The sequence below is a fragment of the Sphaeramia orbicularis genome, chromosome 20 (genome assembly GCF_902148855.1).
Source record: "Sphaeramia orbicularis chromosome 20, fSphaOr1.1, whole genome shotgun sequence".
NCBI lineage: Eukaryota > Metazoa > Chordata > Actinopteri > Kurtiformes > Apogonidae > Sphaeramia > Sphaeramia orbicularis.
In genome coordinates this window covers 11,793,509-11,816,509 of record NC_043976.1, presented here as the reverse complement: position 1 = coordinate 11,816,509, position 23,001 = coordinate 11,793,509, and the positions used below count along the sequence as shown (strand labels likewise).

Sequence of the window (23,001 nt, the reverse complement as noted above, 5' to 3'; positions counted from 1 at the left end):
CATAATTTTTTATACGTTTTAGTTTGTTTTGTAAGCACACAATACAGTGTCAGTTAGTTATTGTTTTTTCTTTTAATTATAGTTTTTATTTATTTCCATTAATGAAATTTTTTTTTCAATTCTAGTTTTTATCATTTCGTTAGTTTTCGTTAATAATAATACCCTTGGTTTGGCACCATAAAAGCATCATCCAAGCCCTAGTGGTTTACGAAATTCACCTCATCATGTGGTGGAAGAAATCTCAGAGTCTGTTCACATAAAACCCAAACTCTGTAGATATCAGATATACTGCATGTCTTGATCCTGACCTTTACATCTGGCAAGGCAGATTTATTTGTAGAACGCGTTTCACACACAGACAGTTTACTGTGCTTTACATAAATATGATCAAAGCCTTTTCTTATTGTCAATTCACGAGATGCACAGGACATACAGAGAATTGAGATGCCGTTTCTCTCTCACTTAGTTATTAAAAAAGAGGTAAAAATAGAACAAGAATCCATTTAAAAATGAACATCCAGAGAAAATAAAAGCGATCAAAGAAATGCAAAAATATAATGAAAAGATTATTCACAGTACATCAAACAGTAATAATAGAACAGTCTAGAACAAGGGTGTCAAACTCATTTTAGTTCAGTTCCACATTCAGCTAAATTTGATCTGCAGTGGGCCGAACCAGTAAAATAATAACATAATAATATATAAATAATGTCGACTCCAAACTTTTCTCTATGTTTAAGAATGAAAAAAGTAAAATCACATTATGAAAAGGTTTACATCTACAAACTATCCTTTCAGACAATGTGAATAACATGAACAAACTGAAAAAATATGTGTAATTTTAACAATATTCTGCCTCAGTTTATCATTTACACATGTACATTATAACTTTAGGATCACAGTGGATCTACAAATACACAAAAACATTTAGTAACAGGCAGAATATTGTTAAAATTGCCTTTACTTCTCTTGAGACATTTCAGGTTGTTCATATTTGTTCACGTCATTCAGATGTTTTTTGTGAAATTATACTTTGTTTTAGTGTAAATACATGAAAATATTTACATTTACAAAGAGAACAATTTGGAGTTGTCATTATTTATATGTTATTATGATAGTATTTTACTGGTCCTGCCCACTTGAGATTGAATTGTTCTGAATGTGGAACCTGAACTAAAAGCATTGTTAATATCTTAGTGTAATTTTTGCATTTGACAAATTCATCCCAAGGGCCAGACTGGACCCTTTGGCGGGCCGGATTTGGCCCCCGGGCCGCATATTTGACACCTGTGCTCTAGAAGCACAATAAGAATAGGATGTAAGTTTTATACATGAGGTGCATTAAGGAAATAGAAGCTTAAACTCCAAATTATTCACTCAACAGAAGAAGAAAACTGGTCTTGCTGGTGTAATTGGCAGTAATTGGAGACATTGTGGTTTCCTGGGGATCAGACCAGATAAAAGACACATGCACCCTCTAGTGGAGCCTTTCATCTGCCTCCTCTCGTCTCCCACAGGAGCTAAATTCCCCATCAAATGGACGGCGCCTGAAGCTGCCCTGTACGGCCGATTCACCATCAAGTCAGACGTCTGGTCCTTCGGCATCTTACTCACCGAGCTCGTCACCAAAGGCCGAGTGCCCTACCCGGGTACGTGACACACACCATAACACACAGTAAAACATGGATGGGTGATTAATGGGCAGAGTTATCAGTTTTCAGTCACACTTGTCAATGTCTGAGGATGAGGTGACGTTGTCTGACATTGTCTGCGCTGGTTGTTTGTGCCTCTGCGGGAGGGTGTGAGGGGGGGTGGGGGGGTGCTGACACACACACACACAAGCACACACTCCTGTCCTCACACACACACACGCACATCTGAGATTAGATGAGACCATCTGTTGGGGGACGATCAGGAGATTGAACACCACTCTTGTTTATAACCATCTGCCAGACTGATACTGCCCTGGGGAGCAGCGCCGTCACTCCTGCTGCATCGACACTTAACTTGACTCCATGTTTGATTTTGGCTCGAAATAATGTCAACAGATTGGCAGAAAGACAACAGACTCCATTTAAGGTGTTTTATTCAACAAAAATATCAGATGTTTAGTCAGTCATTATATATATATGTATATTTACTATAAGGAATCAAAGTCAGAATTAGTGACGTCACCAGGACCCAGGCACCATCTTGTGTTTTCAGTGTGTAATGCTCTTTTGTATGGAGATTTGATTTCCCCTCAGCAATATTTAGTAATAACGAGATAGATAAATAAAATAACCCTGATGAATGCATGTACAGACCATAATAAGACAGGTAACAGTGTTCACAGTCATTCTACTGGTAAGAAACATTCACCATAGATGACTCAAATCCACTGAATCTGATGTTGATACTTATACCTACAGTCTTCACCCAACCTCCACATCTTATTCTCACACATTCATTTCATATAATCAACATATGAAACTCTCCTTCCATATAATCAAGTTTTGTTCCATATCTTCTGATTTCTGTTTGGTATGTTGTTTACGTTGTAAATTTCCGTATGTTCAGACTTCCATCCCATATAGTCATCTTTCATTGTTCATATTCTGACTTTTATTCCATTTACTCTAGTTTCCTTTAATCCATCCTGATTTTCATCATATATTTTCTAACTTTCATACCATTTAATCAACTGTCATTCCATAATTTCTTACTTTCATCTGTATAATCAACTTAGATGGCACAAAGTCAACTTTTTCTACATATTTTCTGATGTTCTTTGCATTTGTTTCAGCTTTCATACCGTAAAATTATCTTTTATTGCATGTGATATGACTCTTCCTCCGTATAAGAAAGTGTTATTCTATATATTCTGATGTGTATTTGGTATATTCCAAGTTTCCATATGTTCACACTCTTACACAATCAACTTTCATTGCGTCTATTCTGACTTTTATTCCATTTAATTCAGTTTAATTTCATCTATCCAGATATTTAATAAACATTTATAATATATTTTCTGATTTTCTTTGCATATTTTCAACTTTCATCCATATAATCAAGTTGCATTCCATATTTTCTGATTTTCATTCCATGTAATGTAGTTCCATTCCATTATCATGATTTCTGTTCTATTTAGTCAAATGTAATTTCATCTATTCTGATTGTCAGTACATGTTTTCTCACTGTCATATCATATATTGAATTTAATTCCATATATGGACATTCATTTCATTCTTAAAATTAATACATTAATGCCTCTAAGCCATTTTACTTATTGTAATCCATCTAAATGTATTTTACGTCTTATATTAATTTCTGTTATCACCTTATTTTGTGATGTTTCTTCTTGTTTTAATTTCAATGACAGTGCAAATGAAGGTTGATTGAATTGCATATTTTCTCAGCTTCATACTATATCCCAGCAGTGCATTTTGTCCTATGTAGTGGACAAGAGTTTCACAGCTTTACTTATAAAAAAAAAAGAAAAAGAAAAAACGCTTTCCACTTTAAAGTATATTCCATAAGAAATTAAAATTTAAAAAATGTATGCTGTTTCCAATCAACACAACTATTTCATGTAAAAAAGAAAATTAAGTTCAATTGTGTAGATTCAAAGTTTCATCCCATATATTCAGACTTTTATTGCATACGGTATAATCACGGTTAATTCCATATTCTCAACTTTGTACATCTAATTTCCTTCAGTTTAACAACTGACTGCATATATTGTGTTTATACTACATAATCAGCTGTCTTTCTTCGCCTTCTGTTCTGCAGGGATGGTGAACCGTGAGGTGCTGGAACAGGTGGAGCGGGGTTACCGTATGCCGTGCCCCCAGGGATGCCCCGAGTCGCTCCACGAGATGATGAAACTCTGCTGGAAAAAGGAGCCAGATGAGAGGCCCACCTTCGAGTACCTCCAGTCCTTCCTGGAGGACTATTTCACGGCCACAGAGCCTCAGTACCAGCCCGGGGAGAACCTATAGCCTCCCTGGACCCCTGAGAAGAAACTCCTTCAACACTATAAATATGACTGCAGAACAGGCTGATCAGTCATGCAAACCACTACCTGCTTTTTATATGATGTTTTAATCATTTCTGTTCATCGTCCACCACCATTTCATGTCCTATCCAAGTGTTTTTTTTTTTAATTTATGGTACTACACAAGTCATATCTGTGTAAGTCTTTAAGTGTATGTACATAAATGGCAGACTGAAAGACATATTCATTGTTTTATTTACACTACATGCAGATTCTTTACAGTATTTTACTGTAAAATAAGCTGTGATAATGTCTGTGATGAAGCAATAGGAAAACATACTGTTTAATGTGGTTTTATGTGAATTTATGTGGATGCTTTATACTCGATTTGCATCTAAATTCAGATTTTTTGTGATAAAATAGTAAATTATCCAGTAGTGTGATTAAGCAATATTAGAAGAACATGGTAAAAAAAAAACTCTCAGTGGGATCTACTGTCATTATCACAGTCCATTTGACAGTAATTATTTAAAGATTAATCCCGTAAATCGATTTCAGTGCAATTGTTGTGGTCTAGAGATTGGACCTAGTCTGCTATGCCTTTCCAGTCTTTTATAATGCATTGTTTTCTGTTTTTATTTGAACATCATGCTCCTCTCAGAATTCATAATCCTGCAGAGTTATTCATATCACATGGACATGATTTTATAGCTTCATTTGAAGACTTCTGTTACTGTCCATCATCATCTGTAAATCTTGGCTCAGACTTTTTTTTTTTTTTTTTTTACATTTTACAGCAACACTATAATTCTTTGTGACTCTCGCTGCCTGGGTTGTGTAAATTCACTGTTACTGCATAGAATTGCTTACATAAACAGGCTTGACTGCAAGAAAACCCGAGTTAAACAGTGATGGACTTGTGACATTTACTGACTTCTGTTCTCTATTATGGTGGAAAACAAGCAAACGCCATCATACATGATAACAACTCCGTATTCTTAAATGTGACTGCTGAAGACTTTCATGTGCTACGTATGTACCATTTGTAGGCATCTGATCAAAAGCAATGTGTGTAGACATGATGACAGTTTTACAGTGATTTTATCTCCTTGCATTTGTACCTGTCTGGACTCTTCATGACAGTATTAGAATGGGAAGACTGAGCTCAACAAGAAGGGCTTTGTATATTACAAAAAAAAAAAAAAAAAAATCCTCATTTTCTATAATTATTAATTAAATGGGCAATATTTTGGGAAGTGGGAGGTATTGAGGGGAAAAAATCTGGGGAAATTTGTACAATAAAGATCAGATTTTACACATTTTTTCCTGTTTTGTTTACATGTTTTTGATTGGTCTGTTAAAGTGCCACTTATTCCGTTGCTTAATTTTGAACCAATCCCAGGATGAAGTGGGCGGGATTAAAGCAAATGCGCAGGTTACAGGTCACATGATCAAACTACTCACTGTTTTCTGTCATCGCAAGAATTTCAGAGACAAAATGTTACACAAAATAATAAATTTGACAGTCAGGGATGTGAGGTTCCCAACGTCCTTGGACCAACACGGTTCAGACGCCATGGTAAGGACGTTTTTACAACGTTAAGTCATGTTACAGCTAACATTTGTTCGTAACAGTATGAAGAGTTCACTGACAGCTAACTCCACTTTCAGCACACGGACCCGGATTATTCAGCCGCATATGTTGTTCTCGACACGGACTCCGGTTTGACAGGCTTCGGCCTCACATTCACCCTCGGAAAAGGCACCGAGATTGGTAATAATTTAACACGGTGTCCAAATCATTTCATTCTGTAATAGTGTACAATCCAGTCTGATGTTGCGTTCAAGTGCTCCTGTAAAACTCCGACGTCCACAAAACTGGTGCGTAAACGGCCCTACGTCTTGGCGACTATATTCACTGTAGGCCTGTTTTATTTGTAAAGCACACCTAATCTGATACGATATCACCTATAGGTTACTTCAATATAATTATTTACTAATTAAGTTGAAGTATACTGAATTTTATTACTGTCACCTATCAAAAAGTTCCTGTTTCCTACTTTTCCTTATGCTTTGAAGTGGGACTGTGTAGTTGACCGCCATCTTGTGGTGATATTTTTTTCAGCACAATTCAACACAGTTTTGCAGGAACTCATTAACCCTTTCATGCATAGTGGGCACTACAGTGGACAGCTATTCTTCAGCTGTTCTATTGTTTATTCATGGATTTTATTGTTTTAGTTCCATATGACCCAACACAGAGGACACTCATGCATCATCCCATACCCTGCAATTCATGCCATTACTGTAACTTTGCTGTTTTTGATATACATATTTGAGTGTAAATCAATTGCTGATTGTTATTAGACTGTAATTAACAGTTTTTCTTTAACAAAATGTTTATTTTTTTATATTATCTCCATGAAGTGAGTAATAACTAGTATTAGAGTATGTTTAAATATGAGAAAACATCAGATTAGCAGCATTAAAAACATTTTTAATTAATAATTTTTACACAGTATATCAGTAAATACACGTTTCTTGGCTTCAAATATTAAATGCATGGTATCTATCTGAGTGGGCATTTTTGCAACTCCATGAAAAATAGGTTCATAAAAAAAATAAATAAATAAAATGTCAATTGCATTGCTTTTTTCATGCCTAAAGAGGAACCACTGTCTTGTCTCGTCCTGTCCCTGTACACTTTTGTCTATAAGAGCCCTCCCTCTATGTATATGTATACAAGCAAGGAATGGATGAACATGCAAATATAAATTTTGAGATTGTTACTTAAATACAAGCTGTAATTAAAAATAAAGTTTTCCCCTGAAGAAGGGTGGTGGTGGCTAGTTAAAAAAAAAAAGGGAAAAATCGTGTTTAAGGTTCTCATAATTCATGCAGGAAAGGGTTAAAAAGACTGGCAGAAAATATGTTAGATGTTTTTCCTCAGACTAGTTTTGTTTGATGTTTATTCACAGTGGTGTGTGCTGTGGAGGCACTGGCTCGGCTGGTTGTTGGGAAGTGTTTGCAGGAGATTGTGAGTGATTTCCGTGGGTTTTACCGCCTCCTGACCAGTGACAGTCAGATGAGATGGGTAAGAGATGGACCATTTATTTAAGTCACATGATGTAGATGACAATGAAGCATTTAACCTGATTGTTTCATACAATGTCATGCTTTCTCTGGCTCTCATAACAGCTACTCTTATTGCTATATATACCTTTATGTCTTCTCATGATGTATGCGTTTAAGCTTAATAAGATAAAACAGACATAAAGAAACCCACTATATTTAAGGACCCCATATATTTTGTCACTGTGCAGTCAAAAAAAATGTCCCCCTCTGGATTTAACTAGTCTAATAGGATATATAACAGACTTTCATTGGATGGGATGCATTGGAGGGGGTGCATTACTGTGATTAATGTTTCTTCTTGCAACAAGTTAATAATTAACTGATGCAGTCACTAGTTACTTATTTCTTCCCGTCTCTTTCTTATTCAGAGACGATACCAGGACTCATCAGGATTATATTATTAAAGAGTGATTCAGGGAGCATGAGACATGATTTTCACACATGGATCATACCCCACAGAGTCCGGACCTGAACCCCATTGAGAATGTATGGGATGTTTATTCTGTTTGTTCTTTACTGAGTATCCCCATTAGCTGACGCACAAACGACAGGCTAGTCTACCTGGGCTCCCATTAAAAAAAAAAAAATTCTGGTTCTAAAATAACAATACACAGATCCAGTTACAGTAAAAAATAAAAATTAAAAAAAAAAGAAAGAAAGGAAGGAGAAGAAGAGAAGGAAAGAAAAAAGTCCCAAAATGGTAACATAAAAAGTAACTCTCAAGGCTGAAAAGGGACTTCACACGTGTTTTAAATGCTTTCTTACTTGAAATGGTTCTAATATTTACTGGAAGAGTGTTCCATAAAGAAATAGCTCTATGTGATGGAGAAGACTTTACACAATGGTCCGACTCTTTATCATCAATACAAGCTCTTTATAACAAGAAAATACAAGAAAATTAAAATGTTTTGACATTGCACAGGTGTGTGGAAACAATGCAAGGTAGTCCAACAAAATATTCGTGTGACTTTTTGTTTGGCCAATGTAATTTACTGTAGCTGTGGGGTTGAAATGATCTCCAAATAATTTATCAAGGCCTTTTCAGTTTTCTGTAGTAACAATTTCTGGTATGTCACTTGAAGGACTCTAAAAATATTTACTTATGTAGGACTCTGGCAAAATTAGTGTTTACTTGCTGTGAATGAATGTGTTCACAGGTGTCCTTGATAGAATATGAAGAAAACAAGTTCATTTTGTGAAACAACACCGATTTTTAAGGGTTTATAAATTCAATCTCTATCAGATTTTTGTGATAATTGTTAAACTTTCATTCTCTTTAATCTGTCATGTTGCTGTTCAGTGCTTTATACCACTGCAGTTAAAAACAAACACAAGCAGCTCAGTTTTGTTTGATGACTTGTCACATCTATTGTCCTCTTGATCACATTCCAGAGGTTTTCAGTGGGGCTCAGGCGCCTCTAAAGCTGAATGTTCCAATTTTATTTGTTTGTAATTTTCTTCACATTACGATGAGACAAAGCCTGTGTTTTTACATGAGTTTTCTTTGAAACAGTTGGGACCAGAGAAAGGAGTGATCCACCTGGCCACCGCTGCAGTCCTGAATGCTGTGTGGGACCTGTGGGCTCGGACGGAGGGCAAGGTAGGGTGCCTGGATGAAGCATCATGGGTATTAGACACCATGGTCATGACTCACAGCCTTTGTCATCGTTTCCTGTAGCCGCTGTGGAAGCTGCTTGTTGACATGGTGAGTCACAACAAATTTACAGTAGATCAAAGACCGCGACATGACCACAAAAAAAATATCACATCGTCTGTGTTGATTTAGGAGCCTAAGCAGCTGGTATCCTGCATCGACTTCAGATACATCACTGATGTGCTCACGGAGGAGGAGGCTTTAGGTCAGATTAGTTTATGTGTGCAGTTCTGCTGGAGGACAAAATCTGAGCGTTATCTATCGCTACAGCCTCTTATTGCTTCTCTCATTCAGATTTACTCGTGAAAGCACAGGAGGGCAAGCAGCACCGAGGTGAGAACACTAAAAACAGTCATTGATGACACGGCTGGATGGGATATAGTGGAATTAAAGGCCTCTTTAGATACTTACAGATGTGATTTAGTCTGCATAATGGCCTCTACATCCCATGACTGTTCAATTAAAACACTCTTCTCTTTGAGTGTCTATCACCTGTGTACACTTATTTTCATCCTTGCCAGAGGATCAAATGCAGAAAGAGGGTTATCCTGCCTACACCACCTCCTGCGCTTGGCTTGGATATCCAGACGAGCAGCTGAAACAGGTCTCTGTGCTCCTACACTCAGATAATGGTGGAAGAAGAAGTATTAGTTATATATAAGTAGGGATGTAACGATATGAAAATTTCATATCACGGTTATCATTATTATTGCGATATTATTGAAATTGTGCTCAAAATGTTCAAAAAGTAGTTATACACACACTGAAATTATTCTAACTAAGTTGTATTTATAAAAAAAAAACAAAAAAACAAATAAGATAATTGGCACAATGCACTTTCTCTTGGCAGAATCATTCAAATATTAACCCTTAGTGGTCTGAGCCTATTTTGTCCATTTTTCAGTACTTTAGATTTTGCCTTTATATACTATATAAACAAATGTTTACTATACCCATGTTTGGTATCTTTTTTTTTTTCAGCACAACTTCATCTATATTAACTGCCTATTATTTTTTCACTTTAACCTACTATATCAACATATAAGGCCAGAAAACACAAAAAAATATATAAAATCCGATTTGAAAAATGTGTATCATTTATTGCTTAAATAACACAAAGATATTTAACAAACCTTTTCAAAGACTTTAAAAGTGAATATTGGTTCCAAATATTAGGTATATAAAATCAGATTTGTAATAAATAAAAACTATACTCAAATATTTGACATAAAAGCAGATCTTTACATAGGGTTTTTTCCCCTAAAAGTGTGGTAATCAAACACGGTTATCATGATAATTACAATTTAAATGGTAATACTAACCGTCTGCAATTTTACTGTGGTTTATCGTTATACCGGTAATCGTTACATCCCTATATGTGAGTAGTAATACTCCACTGTTTAAATACTCCATGTATTCCCTGTGCCATAAAACAGTGGCAATCCCTGTCAGTTTTACTATTATTTATATTTATGTTGCATTCATGTGTGTTTTAAGGTTTAGCTCATGTGGCCTACTTTATATATTACTGAGTAGTTCGTATTCTAGATCATAAATAAATATACTTTTATTAAAGATTAAAGATACCAACTTCAGATAGAAGTGTCTGCCAGTTGATGAGAGTGGGGAATTGATAATAATCTATAGGATATGTACCAGAGGGAAATGGTTAATTAATTGCAACTGATTAAATGATGCCCTAATACATACAGTTGGGTTAAAGATACCAGTTTCATATTCTGTGCATATATCTAGTACAGACAAACCCTTCCAGTGATATAATTGTATATGGTAGTGTATATGTCATACATGAGCAACAAGCATTAGAAATATGGTCGTAATTTCATTTTTAGTGCCTAAAAAAATGTTTGTTTTAGAAAGATACTTTGTCACCAAAATATTACTACAATATGAGAAATAAATATTACAATGTGAAAGGTCTGATGTTCTTTAATGTGGAGATACATCAGGCCAAAATTGTTCTGAAGCATAATATTTTTTTTTTTTACGTTATGCTACTCTGTATTTTCTCTTGCACATGTTAAAGACATCTTGTACTTTACAACAAGTCCTGAAAATGTCATGATTCTGTCATGAATGGTTCAAAAGTAGTGATGTCTTGAACTTAGTATGTTTTTCTGTAACACGCGTTTTTACAGTAAAATCAGCTTCACACCCCATTTTCAAAGCCTATGCATCTCAAAAACTAGTAAAGATATAGGCTATGTATTTTCTCAGATCATGAAAGAAATCAGCAACGGTCAGTCAGGAATATTTTTTTAAAATCAGGTGATTTCCCATTAAATTCAGTCAAATAAAAAGCATAGTATTTGGTTTAGGCCTGTAAAAGTATGAAATCAGACAAAATACAAATGATAGAAGTACAAGTAGATCAAATGTTTATTATGTGAAGTGTTTGTGTTAGTGCTGCAGTAGTTACATGTCCTAAAAAGGTAAGTAACCGCTTTGTTGTGTTTGTTTTTGAAGCTTTGCACAGATGCACTAAAAAGTGGTTGGACCAGGTTTAAAGTGAAGGTGGGTGCAGATCTAGAGGACGACGTCCGCAGATGTCGTATCATAAGACAAATGATTGGACCTGATAACACTCTGGTAAGCTCAGTTTGTATTTAGATCAGGTATGATTATGATTATTATTATTATTATTATTAGTAACAGCAGGGGCTTTGTATTAGAAGATAGATGCCATAAAAAGAAGTTAACGCCTACAAACTCAAACATTTTTAACTGTGAAATTTTAATCCACCCTCGGTTTTCCTCTGACCCAAGCATCCCCATTAGAAAAGTGTTTATGTGTAGACATTTTTCCTGCTACTTTCTGAGTTCCTCTTCCTCCTCTCCTTTAACAGATGATCGATGCCAACCAGAGATGGGACGTGGCTGAGGCTATCAGCTGGGTGTCCAAGTTGGCTGAGTTCAGACCTCTGTGGATCGAGGAGCCCACGTCCCCGGACGACATCCTGGGTCATGCTGCGATCTCTAAAGTGAGTCTCCGAAGCTGCTCTGATGTTTTTATGTTGAAGAATAATAAATAATGAATAAAAGTGTTTGTCATTGCAGGCTTTGGCTCCACTTGGGATCGGAGTGGCAACAGGAGAACAGGTCAGATCTTTAGTTCATATGTATCAGCGGTTTTCACAGTAATAAAAGTCTACGACCAAGACTGTTTTGTCTCCAGTGTCAGAACAGGGTGATGTTCAAGCAGTTCCTCCAGGCGTCAGCGTTGCAGTTCGTCCAAATAGACAGTTGTCGTCTGGGCAGCGTCAACGAGAACCTGGCTGTGCTGCTGATGGCCCATAAGTTTAATGGTACGTCTGTCTGTCTATCTCAAATATCTGTATCAAATTTAATTTATATAGGGCCACATCATAATAAAGTTATCTCATGACACTTTAAATTTAGACCTTTTTATTATTATTATTATTATTATTATTATTATTATTATTATTATTATTATTATTATTATATACTTATTTAGAGGTGGTCTAAACCAAACTCTTTAGACTATTCACAGACACCAACAGAATCCTGCAGGAGCAAAAACTTCCTTTTAAATAGGAAGAAACCTAGAGCAGACCCCGACTCCTGTAGGATGGACGTCTGACATGACCAGTTAAAGGGTTAAATAGAGAGGGTTTAAGGAAGAGAAAGAGAGAGAGAGAGAGGGATTGGGGGAAGGGGGGGGGGGACACATGGATGCACAGCAACCTGAAGTATAACAGTTAAAAACTAGAATTGCTGTTACTAGTATACAGTCGTTAAAAAAATTATTAGACCACCCCTTGTTTTCTTCAATTTCTTGTTCATTTTAATGCCTGGTACAACTAAAGGTACATTTGTTTGAACAAATATAATGACAACAACAAAAACAGCTCATAAGAGTTTAATTTCAGAGCTGATATCTATCATTTTCCATGTTTTCTTGATAATAACCAAAATCACTTCAGTTCTTATATCAATATCTATGGCATTGTACTGACAAAAACGGTGCTTTTAGGCATTCCATGTTTTCTTTTCTGTCTGTTTTAGTCACATGATACACACAGGAGTTAGTACTTGATGCCTAACCATTGTTTTTGATGACTTTTGATGGTCTAATAATTTTTTCCATGACTGTAACTACCAGTAACTAGTACAAATATCCACAACTGTTAATACTACTACTCCAAATGCAAGTATTACAGCACAACAATACTAGCAAATTAGATTATTAGTATTATTACTATATATTGTTGTGTTGTTGTTAGTATCATTATTATAATAATTATTTTCCCTCTCAGCCCCCCCCCTCCCTTTCTCACTTTCATTCACTCTACCCCTTTTCCCTATCACATCTAATCTGTTGTTTAGTTGCTCTTTACATTTATTATCTTTTTCATTGTAATATGTTGTCATTGTTGCTGTTTGTCATTATTTGTTGTTTATTTGCTTGATTTTTCTTTTATTTGTTTTTTTTTCTGTTCACTATGTCTTGTTAACTGTATCACTAATAAAAAAAAGGAAATATTAACAGTGGATATACTACTACTGCAGTTGTTAGTACCAATAATAGAAACCTCCACCATCCATGTAACTACATAATAAACACTATCACAACTATACTGATAAATGAGTAATGATGGAGGCAGGAGAGAAGCAGGACCACAGCGCCAGGTCCAGAGAGGATCATCTAACAGGCTGCAAGTCTGTGTTGAAACACAAACACCATGCTGTCTTCTTCTTTTTCTCTAGTTCCCGTTTGTCCTCACGCTGGAGGAGTCGGCCTGTGTGAGCTCGTCCAACATCTCATTTTGTTCGACTACATTTGTGTGTCTGCGGACCTCCGTAATCGGTACGAGCAGGAATTACTTCTGACGCCATTTTCAGTCGTCACATGGTCATGTACATGTTTTGTTCGCAGGATGTGTGAGTACGTGGACCACCTCCATGAGCATTTCACCTGTCCTGTCGTTATTCAGGACGCCCACTACATGCCACCCAAGGTACGAAAGACTATACTGTAGGTGTCAACATGACTGCATTTCTGACCACAAAATCATTCCTACTCATTAAATTTGTAGGTTTTAATGTCCAATAGGTTTCGGCCAGCTGGGAAAAGATGTGATAAAAAAAATAACATCATTTAAACCATTCTTTTTTTTTTTTACATTATTACTAAAATTGCATGTCCGTTATTGACATCCTAAACACAAGAACTACATAAGCTGTTCTCAACATACATACTGAACTAAAGAAGCAAGTTTTTCTGTTAAAAAGTTAAAATATCATTCAGCAGCATTATGGGTAATAAGACTTCACATTGATTACAGATATTTAAGTGAAGAAACAATTAGCGTCATTTGGAGTAATGTAGTAGCTTCCTTTTTCTCATATTTGCAATAATTTCTGTGTATCTTATTTGAACATAAAAAAAGCAAATGTAGAAATAGTTCAAACGTCTTTAACTCCATCTTGTCACATGAAACCTATTGGCTATAAATCAGATTTTGGCTGTGGTAGAAATAATTTTAGGCTAAACTCTATGTATGACACTTAAGTTTTATTTTTATTTATTTATGACACTATTTATTCTGTCATTTTAAGGATCCAGGGTATTCTTGTGAGATGCTGGAGTCAACAGTGCAGAGACATCAGTACCCTGAAGGCAACGTTTGGAAGAATATGAAGAAATGACACCTTTGCTTTTAAATATAATGACAATCAGTTATTTGTAATGAAAAAGGCCATTATATCATCAAACTGTCTAGTTTTGAGGTGAATAATCAGACTAAATGCAAAAAGGCTGACAATAAATGTAGATTTTATTTACACAAGAATCACACTTAAGATAAAATAAATTTTTTACAAGCATTCAACACAGAAATCCAATTATAGAAAACTTAAAACATGAGTCTGTTTCTCAGTCTGAGTATTAAAAGGAAGGACTTTGTCCAGGACACAAGTATGAACATGTAACGCATTAACTAGACTGTTTTTATGACCTGGTTGAACTGACCTTTAAAACCAGTGAATGTAAAAGAAAATCAAAAGAAAACAACTGATTATTGATCACATTTTCTAAAAGCTGCATCGCCATTTCTAACAGATTTCTTCCCTTAATCGTGGACAGGTTTGGAGTTTACACGGCCATCTGCATTTTGATGGTGGGATGTGGGTTGTAGTCACAGATCTCAAAGTCTTCTGCGCGGAAATCATCGATACGCTCCACTTTTCTCAGGATCTTCAATTTTGGGAAGGGGCGGATTTCTCTCTTAAGCTGCAAATATAGATAAGCCTGTTAAATTAAAAGACCGAGTGGAAAGAGACTCAGAAGCAGTTTTTGTATAAACAAACCCACCTGGACTTTGAGAGGCTCTATGTGGTTAACGTAGACGTGAGCGTCTCCCAGAGTATGAACGAAATCACCAGGCTTTAAAAAGGAAAAAACAGTGAGAAAAGAGCACACTTAATGAAAGGGTGTCAAACATATGGGCCAAAACTGGACCACCAAAGGGTCCGATCTGGCCCTTGGGATGAATTTGTGAAGTGCAAAAATTACGACATTTTTATTTCAGGAGACACATACAAACCAGTTCAATCTCAAATGGGTCAGACCAGTAAAATACTATCATAATAACCTATAAATATTGTTTTAGTGTTAAAAAAAATAAATAAATTACATGAAAATGTTTACATTTACAAACTATCCTTTCACAAAAAATGTGAATAACCTGAACAAACATGAGCCTGAAATGTCTTAAGCAACTTAAGTACAGCTTTAATAATATTATGCCTGTTACTAAATGTTTTGTGTTTTTATAGTTGAATGAGAAGCTGAGGCATAATATTTTGAAAATTGCACTTATTTCTGTTAAGAAATTTCAGGTTCATGTTGTTCACATTTTTTTAAAGGATAGTTTATAGACATTAATATTTTCCTTAATGCAATTTTACTTGTTTCACTCAAAAACAAAGAAAATTTTGGAGTTGACCTTAATTATAGGTTATTATGTTCTTATTGTGCTGGTCTGGCCCACTTGAGCTCATATTGGACTGAATGTGGCCCCTGAACTAAAATGAGTTTGACTTAATATTCGACAAAATAACCACAGCGTACTCACCTCGAGTCCTGTGATGTGTGCGATCATGTAGGTGAGAAGTGCGTAACTGGCGATATTAAAAGGAACCCCCAGACCCATGTCGCCTGAGCGCTGGTAGAGCTGACACGACAGCTCGCCGTCGCACACGTAGAACTGACAGAGAGCGTGACATGGCGGCAGAGCCATGAGGGGTAAGTCTGCAGAAACACACCAGAAGGCAGGAATTACATCAGACAGATAAAAAAAAACTGATTAACAGAGACCTGGAGGGATTTCAGAGGCTCCAGTTCAGTTGAATTCTGCTCTCTGCTGCACCTTTGGGGTTCCAAGCACACATGATGATCCGCCTGTCCTCTGGGTTGGTTTTAATGGTGTCGATGACCTTCTGCAGCTGGTCCACACCTTGTCCTGTGTAATCTGTAGAAAGCAGTTTAGAAAAACAACAATAAGGAACTAGAACAATCCTGTGCTGCCTGCACACTGACATAAGAACCAGTAAAGGATGTTGAATAATGATGCTCTTAGTTTATTGGGAAAAAAGGAAGTAACCCTTAAAATGTTAATTATTAATTACTCCCAGAATTACTCACTTTTACCCAATCTTTGTTTTTTCATATCATTAGCCTCATAGCATAACTGTCTAAGTCAGGGGTCTCAAACATGTGGCCCGGGGGCCAAATGCAGCCCACCAAAGGTTCCAGTCCAGCCCGTGGGATGAATGTGCAAAGCGCAAAAATTCCACAGTCAAGGCTGTTGAACTCATTTTAGTTCAGGTTCCACAAACAGACCAATATGATCTACAGTAAAATAATAACAGCAGAATAACCGACAAAAAAGAATGACTCCATATTTTCTTCTCGGTTTGATGTGAAAAAAATATTACACTATGTCTATAAATAATGACAACTTCAAATTTTTGTCTTCGTTTTAGTGCAAAAAATAACATTAAATTATGAAAATATTTACATTTACAAACTATCCTGCAACAATAAAATGTGAATAACCTGAAAAAAATATGAACAACTGGAAATGTCTAAAGAAAATTGAGCACAATTTTAGCAATTTTCTGCCTGTTACTAAGTGTTTAGTGTCTTTGTGGCAGATACTTCAAGGCAAAAATAGGCCTTACAAGCCACTCCAGGACCCACAAAAACTGAAGTCAAGGTCGTCATCGAGACTGATGGACAAACACCAGTGTCTTTGTAGATCCAATGCATAATGTACATGTATAAATTATAAGTTGAGGCATAATATTGTTAAAATTGCATTAATTTTTCTTAAGAAATTTCAGTTTTTTCAGGTTAATCAAATCTTTTTTGTTTGGGTAGTTTATAAAAGTAAGTATTTTCATAATTTAATTGGGTTTTTTTGCACTAAAACAAAGACAAAAATTTGGAGTTGTCATTATTTATAGGTTATTGTGTTATTCTATTACTGGTCCAGCCCACTGGAGATGAATGTGGCCCCTGAAAGAAAATGAGTTTGAGACCCCTGGTCTAAGTTTTTTTTTTTTTTTTTGCCAAATTGTGATGTCTGCATAAAAAGAAACAGCAGTGCTAGGAGTAAAGTTACAGATATCACAATTTAGCCAAAAATATAACTGAAGCAAATATGCTCTGAGCAGGCTGCATGCTCTTTATCCAAACAAAAATTACAGACTTTTTCAAAACTGCAATTTTTCCCATCCCATGACCTTGACTTTATGTACTTTTATACTTGTGTTCCTACTTTTTTGGTTGAGATTCTACCTGTTCTGTGTAGAAGTTCATTTGAATAAATGTATGAATGAACGAATGCATAATTTGTAGTAAATTACGTTTTACTGACAAACATTTTCAAAACATGAAAATCACAAAAGTGCATAGATATCACACAAACAAATTTCACTAGAATCATTCCAGTACCGACCGGTTAATGAAATCATGAAGTTTTTATGTTTTCTTCATGTCTTTTTTTATCTTACAAGATTATGAGCCTTTGAGTATACTCTAAAATTTGACTATGAGAGAGACTTCTTTCTATATTTTATTAAAGGTAGGGTAGGAGATCTTGGAAAAATGGTTCAAGCTACACTTTGAAAATACACAATTCAAAAGTTCAAACCCCTTTCTTCAGACTTTCCCCCCGAAGCCACCCCTCTAGAGTACTGGAACGTGCAATGCGTGTTCCCGAGGGTTCCTGAGAGCTGCACAGCATCAGTTCACCCAGCCCCGGCTCGTGGGTCCGGCTTGCGAATCCATCCAGCACACCTCATTCAGTCTCCTCCAACACCCCCTCTTACGATTCATTCATTCATTTTTTTATTTTTGTGTTAGAGCATTTAATTAATTGGTTGCAATGGGGATGTGAAGGGGATTTTAAGCAATATAGTACAAAATGCTCCAGGGAAACATCTCCTACCTTTAATACTTTCACATAAAAAAAAACAGCGTTTCAAATTGTCATACTGTTCAAGATCTGTACAAGCACCCTGTCTGAGGCTAATGATATGGAAAGAGTGACAGGTTTGGAAATCTGATTGAAAGATCATTTGTTTGGCTTGTAGCGCCATCTACCACATACCTAAGTATCTGTGCTAAGAACTGGGTGTGACTGACAGACTGTACCTGCGTGCATGTTTACGTATTCAGCGCCAAAGTGCCTCCACTGGAAACCATAGACCGGCCCCAGGTCCCCCTCCTCCCTGTCAGTAAACCCAGTCTTGTCCAGGAAGTCTCTGGACCCGTTGGCATCCCAAATCTTAACCCCTTTCTCCGACAGCTCCTTAGCATTTGTTGATCCCTGTGACAAAAACCAGTAAATGTAAGTTTAGATCAAGTGAAACTCAAGCAAAACCACAATAAATCTTGTTCTCGGACTCACTTTGATAAACCACAGCAATTCTTCAAGGATTCCTTTCCAAAACACTCTCTTGGTGGTCAGCAAAGGAAACTGATCTGCAAACAGAGGCACAGGTTATCAAACATGGCGGATCAGACAAAGAGACGCATCTGCTCTACTACAGACACTTATCAGGAAGTGACAAAGCACTTTCACACACACAGTTAAAGCAGCATCTGCACTCTAATTTTATATTGTTTATGAAATATTCCAAACAACTTTGAACCAAATTTAAGACTGAACTTTGCATAAGTCATCCTTTTTGTGCTAGGGAGACTAAATGTGTTATATATAATGTACTCTATGAAGAAGACTGAATATTAGAGTGATTTGTACCAAGGTTATTATCGTTAACGAAATGACCAAAACTAGAATTGTAAAAACATTTTCGTTAACTGAAATAAATGAAAACTATAATTAAAAGAAAAAAAACGATAACTAACTGAAACTGTATTGTGTGTATATAAAACTAACTAAAACATATAAAAATTATGGATAAAATTCCCTTAGTTTTTGTCTTTGTCAGTGTTGGATTGATACGAAATTGATTTATTTCCCTCAAGCAATTTTAGCTGCTGGCACCATATGATATTTAACGGTCTGTCACTTTTCGTCACTTGTGGTTTAGAGTCGTCTTCTGGTCCCCACTCTACCTGGAAACATGGAGACTAAAGTTGGGAGAAAGCAGCAGAGTCCTGTCTGAGATTTATTTGAATTTGACGGCGAAGAAGATAAAAGATATATTAAAAAAAAAAACTAAACTAAAACTAAGCATTTAGAAAATAACAAAAACTAATATAAACTAGCAAACCTGCGCTAAAAACTAATTAAAACTAACTGAATTAGAGAAAAAAAAGTCAAAACTAAATAAAACTAAATTAGAATGAAAAATCCAAAACTATTATAACCTTGATTTGTACAGAGAAATGTGGACATAAACACAGAAAAGCTCAACTCACTGTCAAAAAAATATAAGATTAACATATTAAGTTCTGGAGACACAGGAATGCATATTTCAGAACTTTAATGCAAAAGAGCGAAAACTGTTACTGTCCTGGGTCTCATCAGGTTAAATTATTTAAAATCTATGAATTAAGACTCAATACATTCAAATAAAACACTATTGACGTGTCATTGCTGACACTTCCTGTGCATATGCAGTTTGGATGACTGTAACTTTCACCGTTTGTGCAATTGGAAAATTTCCAACAGTTTCTGAAACCTGAGATGTTGCACTTTATAGTTCGTCTGTTTTTTTTTTTTTTTTGGGTCATTACAGTAATTTCACTCACGCCTGTACTAGAAGCTGAGAAGAAGCCATTTTAGTAGAAATATAACGTGCAGTAAATAGTAAATGATTGCTAGATTTTGAAAGATCTGGGGAAAAATGAGCTCTGGAAAAATGGGCAAATGGACTCACTCAGCATATTTTCTAACCTTTTTAATAATATAATAATATTTGAACTGCATTTTAACAGTTTTTAAGGCACTTCTGTGAACACTCTGCATCTGCATTATTATAAAACCTTATATTCCATTCAGTACTTTTGAATGCATTTCATGCAGATAACCTCCTGAGACCCTGGAAAGTAAATGTTTTGGCCTTTTTACATTAAATAATTGTTTTGATTGGAAAAAGCAGTTTTTTAGATATAATTTTTTTTTTTAAATTTGATTTTTTTTTTTTTTTTTTTTTAATGGAATGTCCTTTCTTTGCAGTGGACAGGATTCTTTTTTTTTCTAAGTAAAGCTGTGAAACTCTTGTCATCTACAGAGGACAAAAATGCATAGCTGGGTCTCAGGAGGATAATGGAGTATTATAACACTAGTTTACTCTAAAGCTGGTTGTTAAATTCACCCATATTTCATCGCTTCTCTGATCAACCACCAGTCCAACTAAAGCAGCGGTGTCAAACTCATTTTAGTTCAGGGGCCACATTCAGCTAAATTTGATCTGAAGTGGGCTGAACCAGTAAAATAATAACATAATAATATATAAATAATGTCAACTCTAAACTTCTCTCTATGTTTTAGAGTGGAAAAAAAGAAGTTGACATGATGAAAAGGTTTACATCTACAAACTATCCTTTCAAAATATGTGAATAACATGAACAAACTGAAAAAATAAGTGTAATTTTAACAATATTCTGCCTCAGTTTATCATTTCCACATGTACATTATAACTTACAGGGTGGGGAAGCAAAATTTACAATATTTTGAGGCAGGGATTGAAAGACAGTGTATGACCAATTAGTTTATTGAAAGTCATGAGAATTTATTTGCCACAAGAAAATGTACATAATAGAAAATGTTTTTATTCTATGTATCCTCCTTCTTTCTCAATAACTGCCTTCACACACTTCCTGAAACTTGCGCAAGTGTTCCTCAAATATTCGGGTGACAACTTCTCCCATTCTTCTTTAATAGTATCTTCTAGACTTTCTCGTAATAGTTTTGCTCATAGTCATTCTCTTCTTTCCATTATAAACAGTCTTTATGGACACTCCAACTATTTTTGAAATCTCCTTTGGTGTGACGAGTGCATTCAGCAAATCACACACTCTTTGACGTTTGCTTTCCTGATTACTCATATGGGCAAAAGTTTCTGAAAAGGTATGGATAATAGTGTTAGGTATGATTATGACATCAATATATGTTTGGTTTCAAAACAATTTACGTAGTGCCTGCTGAGAAAAAACAACTAAATGTTCATTGTAAATTTTGCTTCCCCACCCTGTACAGATCACAGTGGATCTACAAATACACAAAACATTTAATAACAGGCAGAATATTGTTAACATTGTACTTACTTCTCTTAAGACATTTCAGGTTGTTCATATTTGTTCATTTTTTCCTACATTTTTTTGCAAAATATTTTGTTTTAGAGTAAATACATGAAAATATTTACATTTATAAAGAGAAAAATTTGGAGTTGTCATTATTTCTAGGTTATTATGATAGTATTTGACTGATCGTGCCCACTTGAGATTGAATTGGTCTGAATGTGGAACCTGAACTAAAAGGATTGTTAAAATTTTCAGTGTTATTTTTGCATTTCACAAATTCATCCCAAGGGCCGGACTGGACCCTTTGGGGGGCCGGATTTGGCCCCCGGGCCGCATGTTTGACATCAGTGCACTAAAGGGTCTAAGGTTCCTACCTCTGAGACTGTATCTGGCCTGAGCCCCGAACATAGACACGACCCCCGTCCCGGTCCGGTCCCCTTTCCTGCGGCCGTTCTGCAGGATGTACCGGATCAGGTCCAGATATCCGCGTTCATCACAGAACAGCCCAGAGCCGCTCCTCTGCTCCTCCGCCTTCACCTCCTTCTGCACCTCCTCTGTGTGGATCTCTGAAGTCGCGGGCATTTTGGCGTAAAAATAAGAAACACTTGGATGCAAACCGGCCGCACGGACGTTGTATTGCACACTGACAGTATTCAAAGAGTTCCCGGGTTGTTTGTGACGCGCCGACACGCCCCTCAAAAGCCGAATAACCAATAAGGAGACGAATAAAGCGGCGAAATGCAGTTCCGCATTGACTGAAGTCTCGCGAGAGGAGAGAAAAAGCGCGCTTTGCTTTGCTTTGTTTCGTGCTTTTTTTCCTTGAAACTTTATTCTCCTGAGACCCAGCAATGCGTTTGTGTCCTCTGTAGGGGGATTGCATGACAAATGCCCACATGACAAATGCCCACAACCTTAATGAAAAAAGAGACAAATGCACACAGTTTGTTGTATGGTATTATTCCAGTGGGGGAACTATATGAAGCATGCAAATACTGCAGATATTTTAAGTCCATATGTACTGCAGATATCTACACATGCAATCAGTATTCAGTTGTTAAGCAACAATAGTCCAGACAGTTATGTCATTGTAACATTATTGATACAGGATCTGAATTAAGCCTTTATGATGTGTGAATACATTCAAATAATGCAAAAGGACAGTTTAATTTTGATTTCTTTTTCTGGAGAATATTTTATGAATACTCAGGTGCCACATGTACTCACACACACACACACACACACACACACACACACACACATATATATATATATATATATATATATATATATATATATATATACATACAGGGTGGGGAAGCAAAATTTACAATATTTTGAGGCAGGGATTGAAAGACAGTGTATGACCAATTAGTTTATTGAAAGTCATGAGAATTTATTTGCCGCAAGAAAATGTACATAATAGAAAATGTTTTTATTCTATGTGTCCTCCTTCTTTCTCAATAACTGCCTTCA

General features: G+C 35.9%; 3 protein-coding genes across 5 annotated transcripts in view; 2 read left to right on the top strand and 1 right to left on the bottom strand.

Moving 5' to 3' along the window:
• LOC115411165 (tyrosine-protein kinase yes) overlaps positions 1-5,295 on the top strand; it is a 63,049-nt gene extending 57,754 nt beyond the window's left edge. For both annotated transcript variants that reach the window (XM_030123135.1, XM_030123137.1), the window contains exons 11-12: positions 1,518-1,649; positions 3,772-5,295. In XM_030123135.1, the coding sequence (XP_029978995.1) occupies positions 1,518-1,649; positions 3,772-3,980 (341 nt within the window). In that variant the 3' untranslated portion in view covers positions 3,981-5,295. The remainder of the gene's footprint in view (positions 1-1,517; positions 1,650-3,771) is intronic.
• A 104-nt stretch (positions 5,296-5,399) lies between these two features.
• On the top strand, positions 5,400-15,439 carry enosf1 (enolase superfamily member 1). The gene is made up of 15 exons (XM_030123154.1): positions 5,400-5,555; positions 5,648-5,750; positions 6,955-7,070; positions 8,625-8,711; positions 8,790-8,816; positions 8,898-8,970; positions 9,060-9,098; positions 9,287-9,369; positions 11,253-11,375; positions 11,633-11,767; positions 11,844-11,885; positions 11,962-12,091; positions 13,515-13,614; positions 13,684-13,765; positions 14,367-15,439. Exons 1-15 carry the CDS (start codon positions 5,424-5,426, stop codon positions 14,454-14,456), a joined length of 1,362 nt encoding a protein of 453 aa, XP_029979014.1. The 5' UTR covers positions 5,400-5,423; the 3' UTR covers positions 14,457-15,439.
• On the bottom strand, positions 14,567-22,372 carry tyms (thymidylate synthetase). 2 transcript variants are annotated; one of them, XM_030123163.1, is made up of 7 exons: positions 21,903-22,372; positions 18,725-18,798; positions 18,474-18,643; positions 16,178-16,284; positions 15,884-16,059; positions 15,121-15,192; positions 14,567-15,039 (listed from the first exon to the last, which is right to left on the bottom strand). In XM_030123163.1, the coding sequence occupies exons 1-7, from the start codon at positions 22,108-22,110 to the stop codon at positions 14,902-14,904; spliced, it is 945 nt and encodes a 314-aa protein (XP_029979023.1). In that variant the 5' UTR covers positions 22,111-22,372; the 3' UTR covers positions 14,567-14,901. The 2 variants fall into 2 exon arrangements, with proteins under 2 accessions (XP_029979023.1, XP_029979022.1); XM_030123162.1 differs by having other exon boundaries at positions 16,178-16,279; positions 18,469-18,643; positions 21,903-22,369.
• Between the last annotated feature and the right edge of the window lie 629 nt (positions 22,373-23,001).

What these genes read in the sequence shown, in the direction of transcription:
- enosf1 (XM_030123154.1), top strand. Translation starts at nt 5,424, where the DNA reads ATGATCAAACTACTCACTGTTTTCTGTCATCGCAAGAATTTCAGAGAC. An exon ending in CACGGAGGAGGAGGCTTTAG is followed by an intron (nt 8,971 to 9,059) that starts GTCAGATTAGTT and finishes TCTCTCATTCAG; the next exon opens with ATTTACTCGTGAAAGCACAG. An exon ending in TTGGACCTGATAACACTCTG is followed by an intron (nt 11,376 to 11,632) that starts GTAAGCTCAGTT and finishes CTCCTTTAACAG; the next exon opens with ATGATCGATGCCAACCAGAG.
- tyms (XM_030123163.1), bottom strand. Translation starts at nt 22,110, where the DNA reads ATGCCCGCGACTTCAGAGATCCACACAGAGGAGGTGCAGAAGGAGGTG. An exon ending in AATTGCTGTGGTTTATCAAA is followed by an intron (nt 18,644 to 18,724) that starts GTGAGTCCGAGA and finishes TTTTTGTCACAG; the next exon opens with GGATCAACAAATGCTAAGGA. An exon ending in GTGTGCTTGGAACCCCAAAG is followed by an intron (nt 16,060 to 16,177) that starts GTGCAGCAGAGA and finishes GTGTTTCTGCAG; the next exon opens with ACTTACCCCTCATGGCTCTG.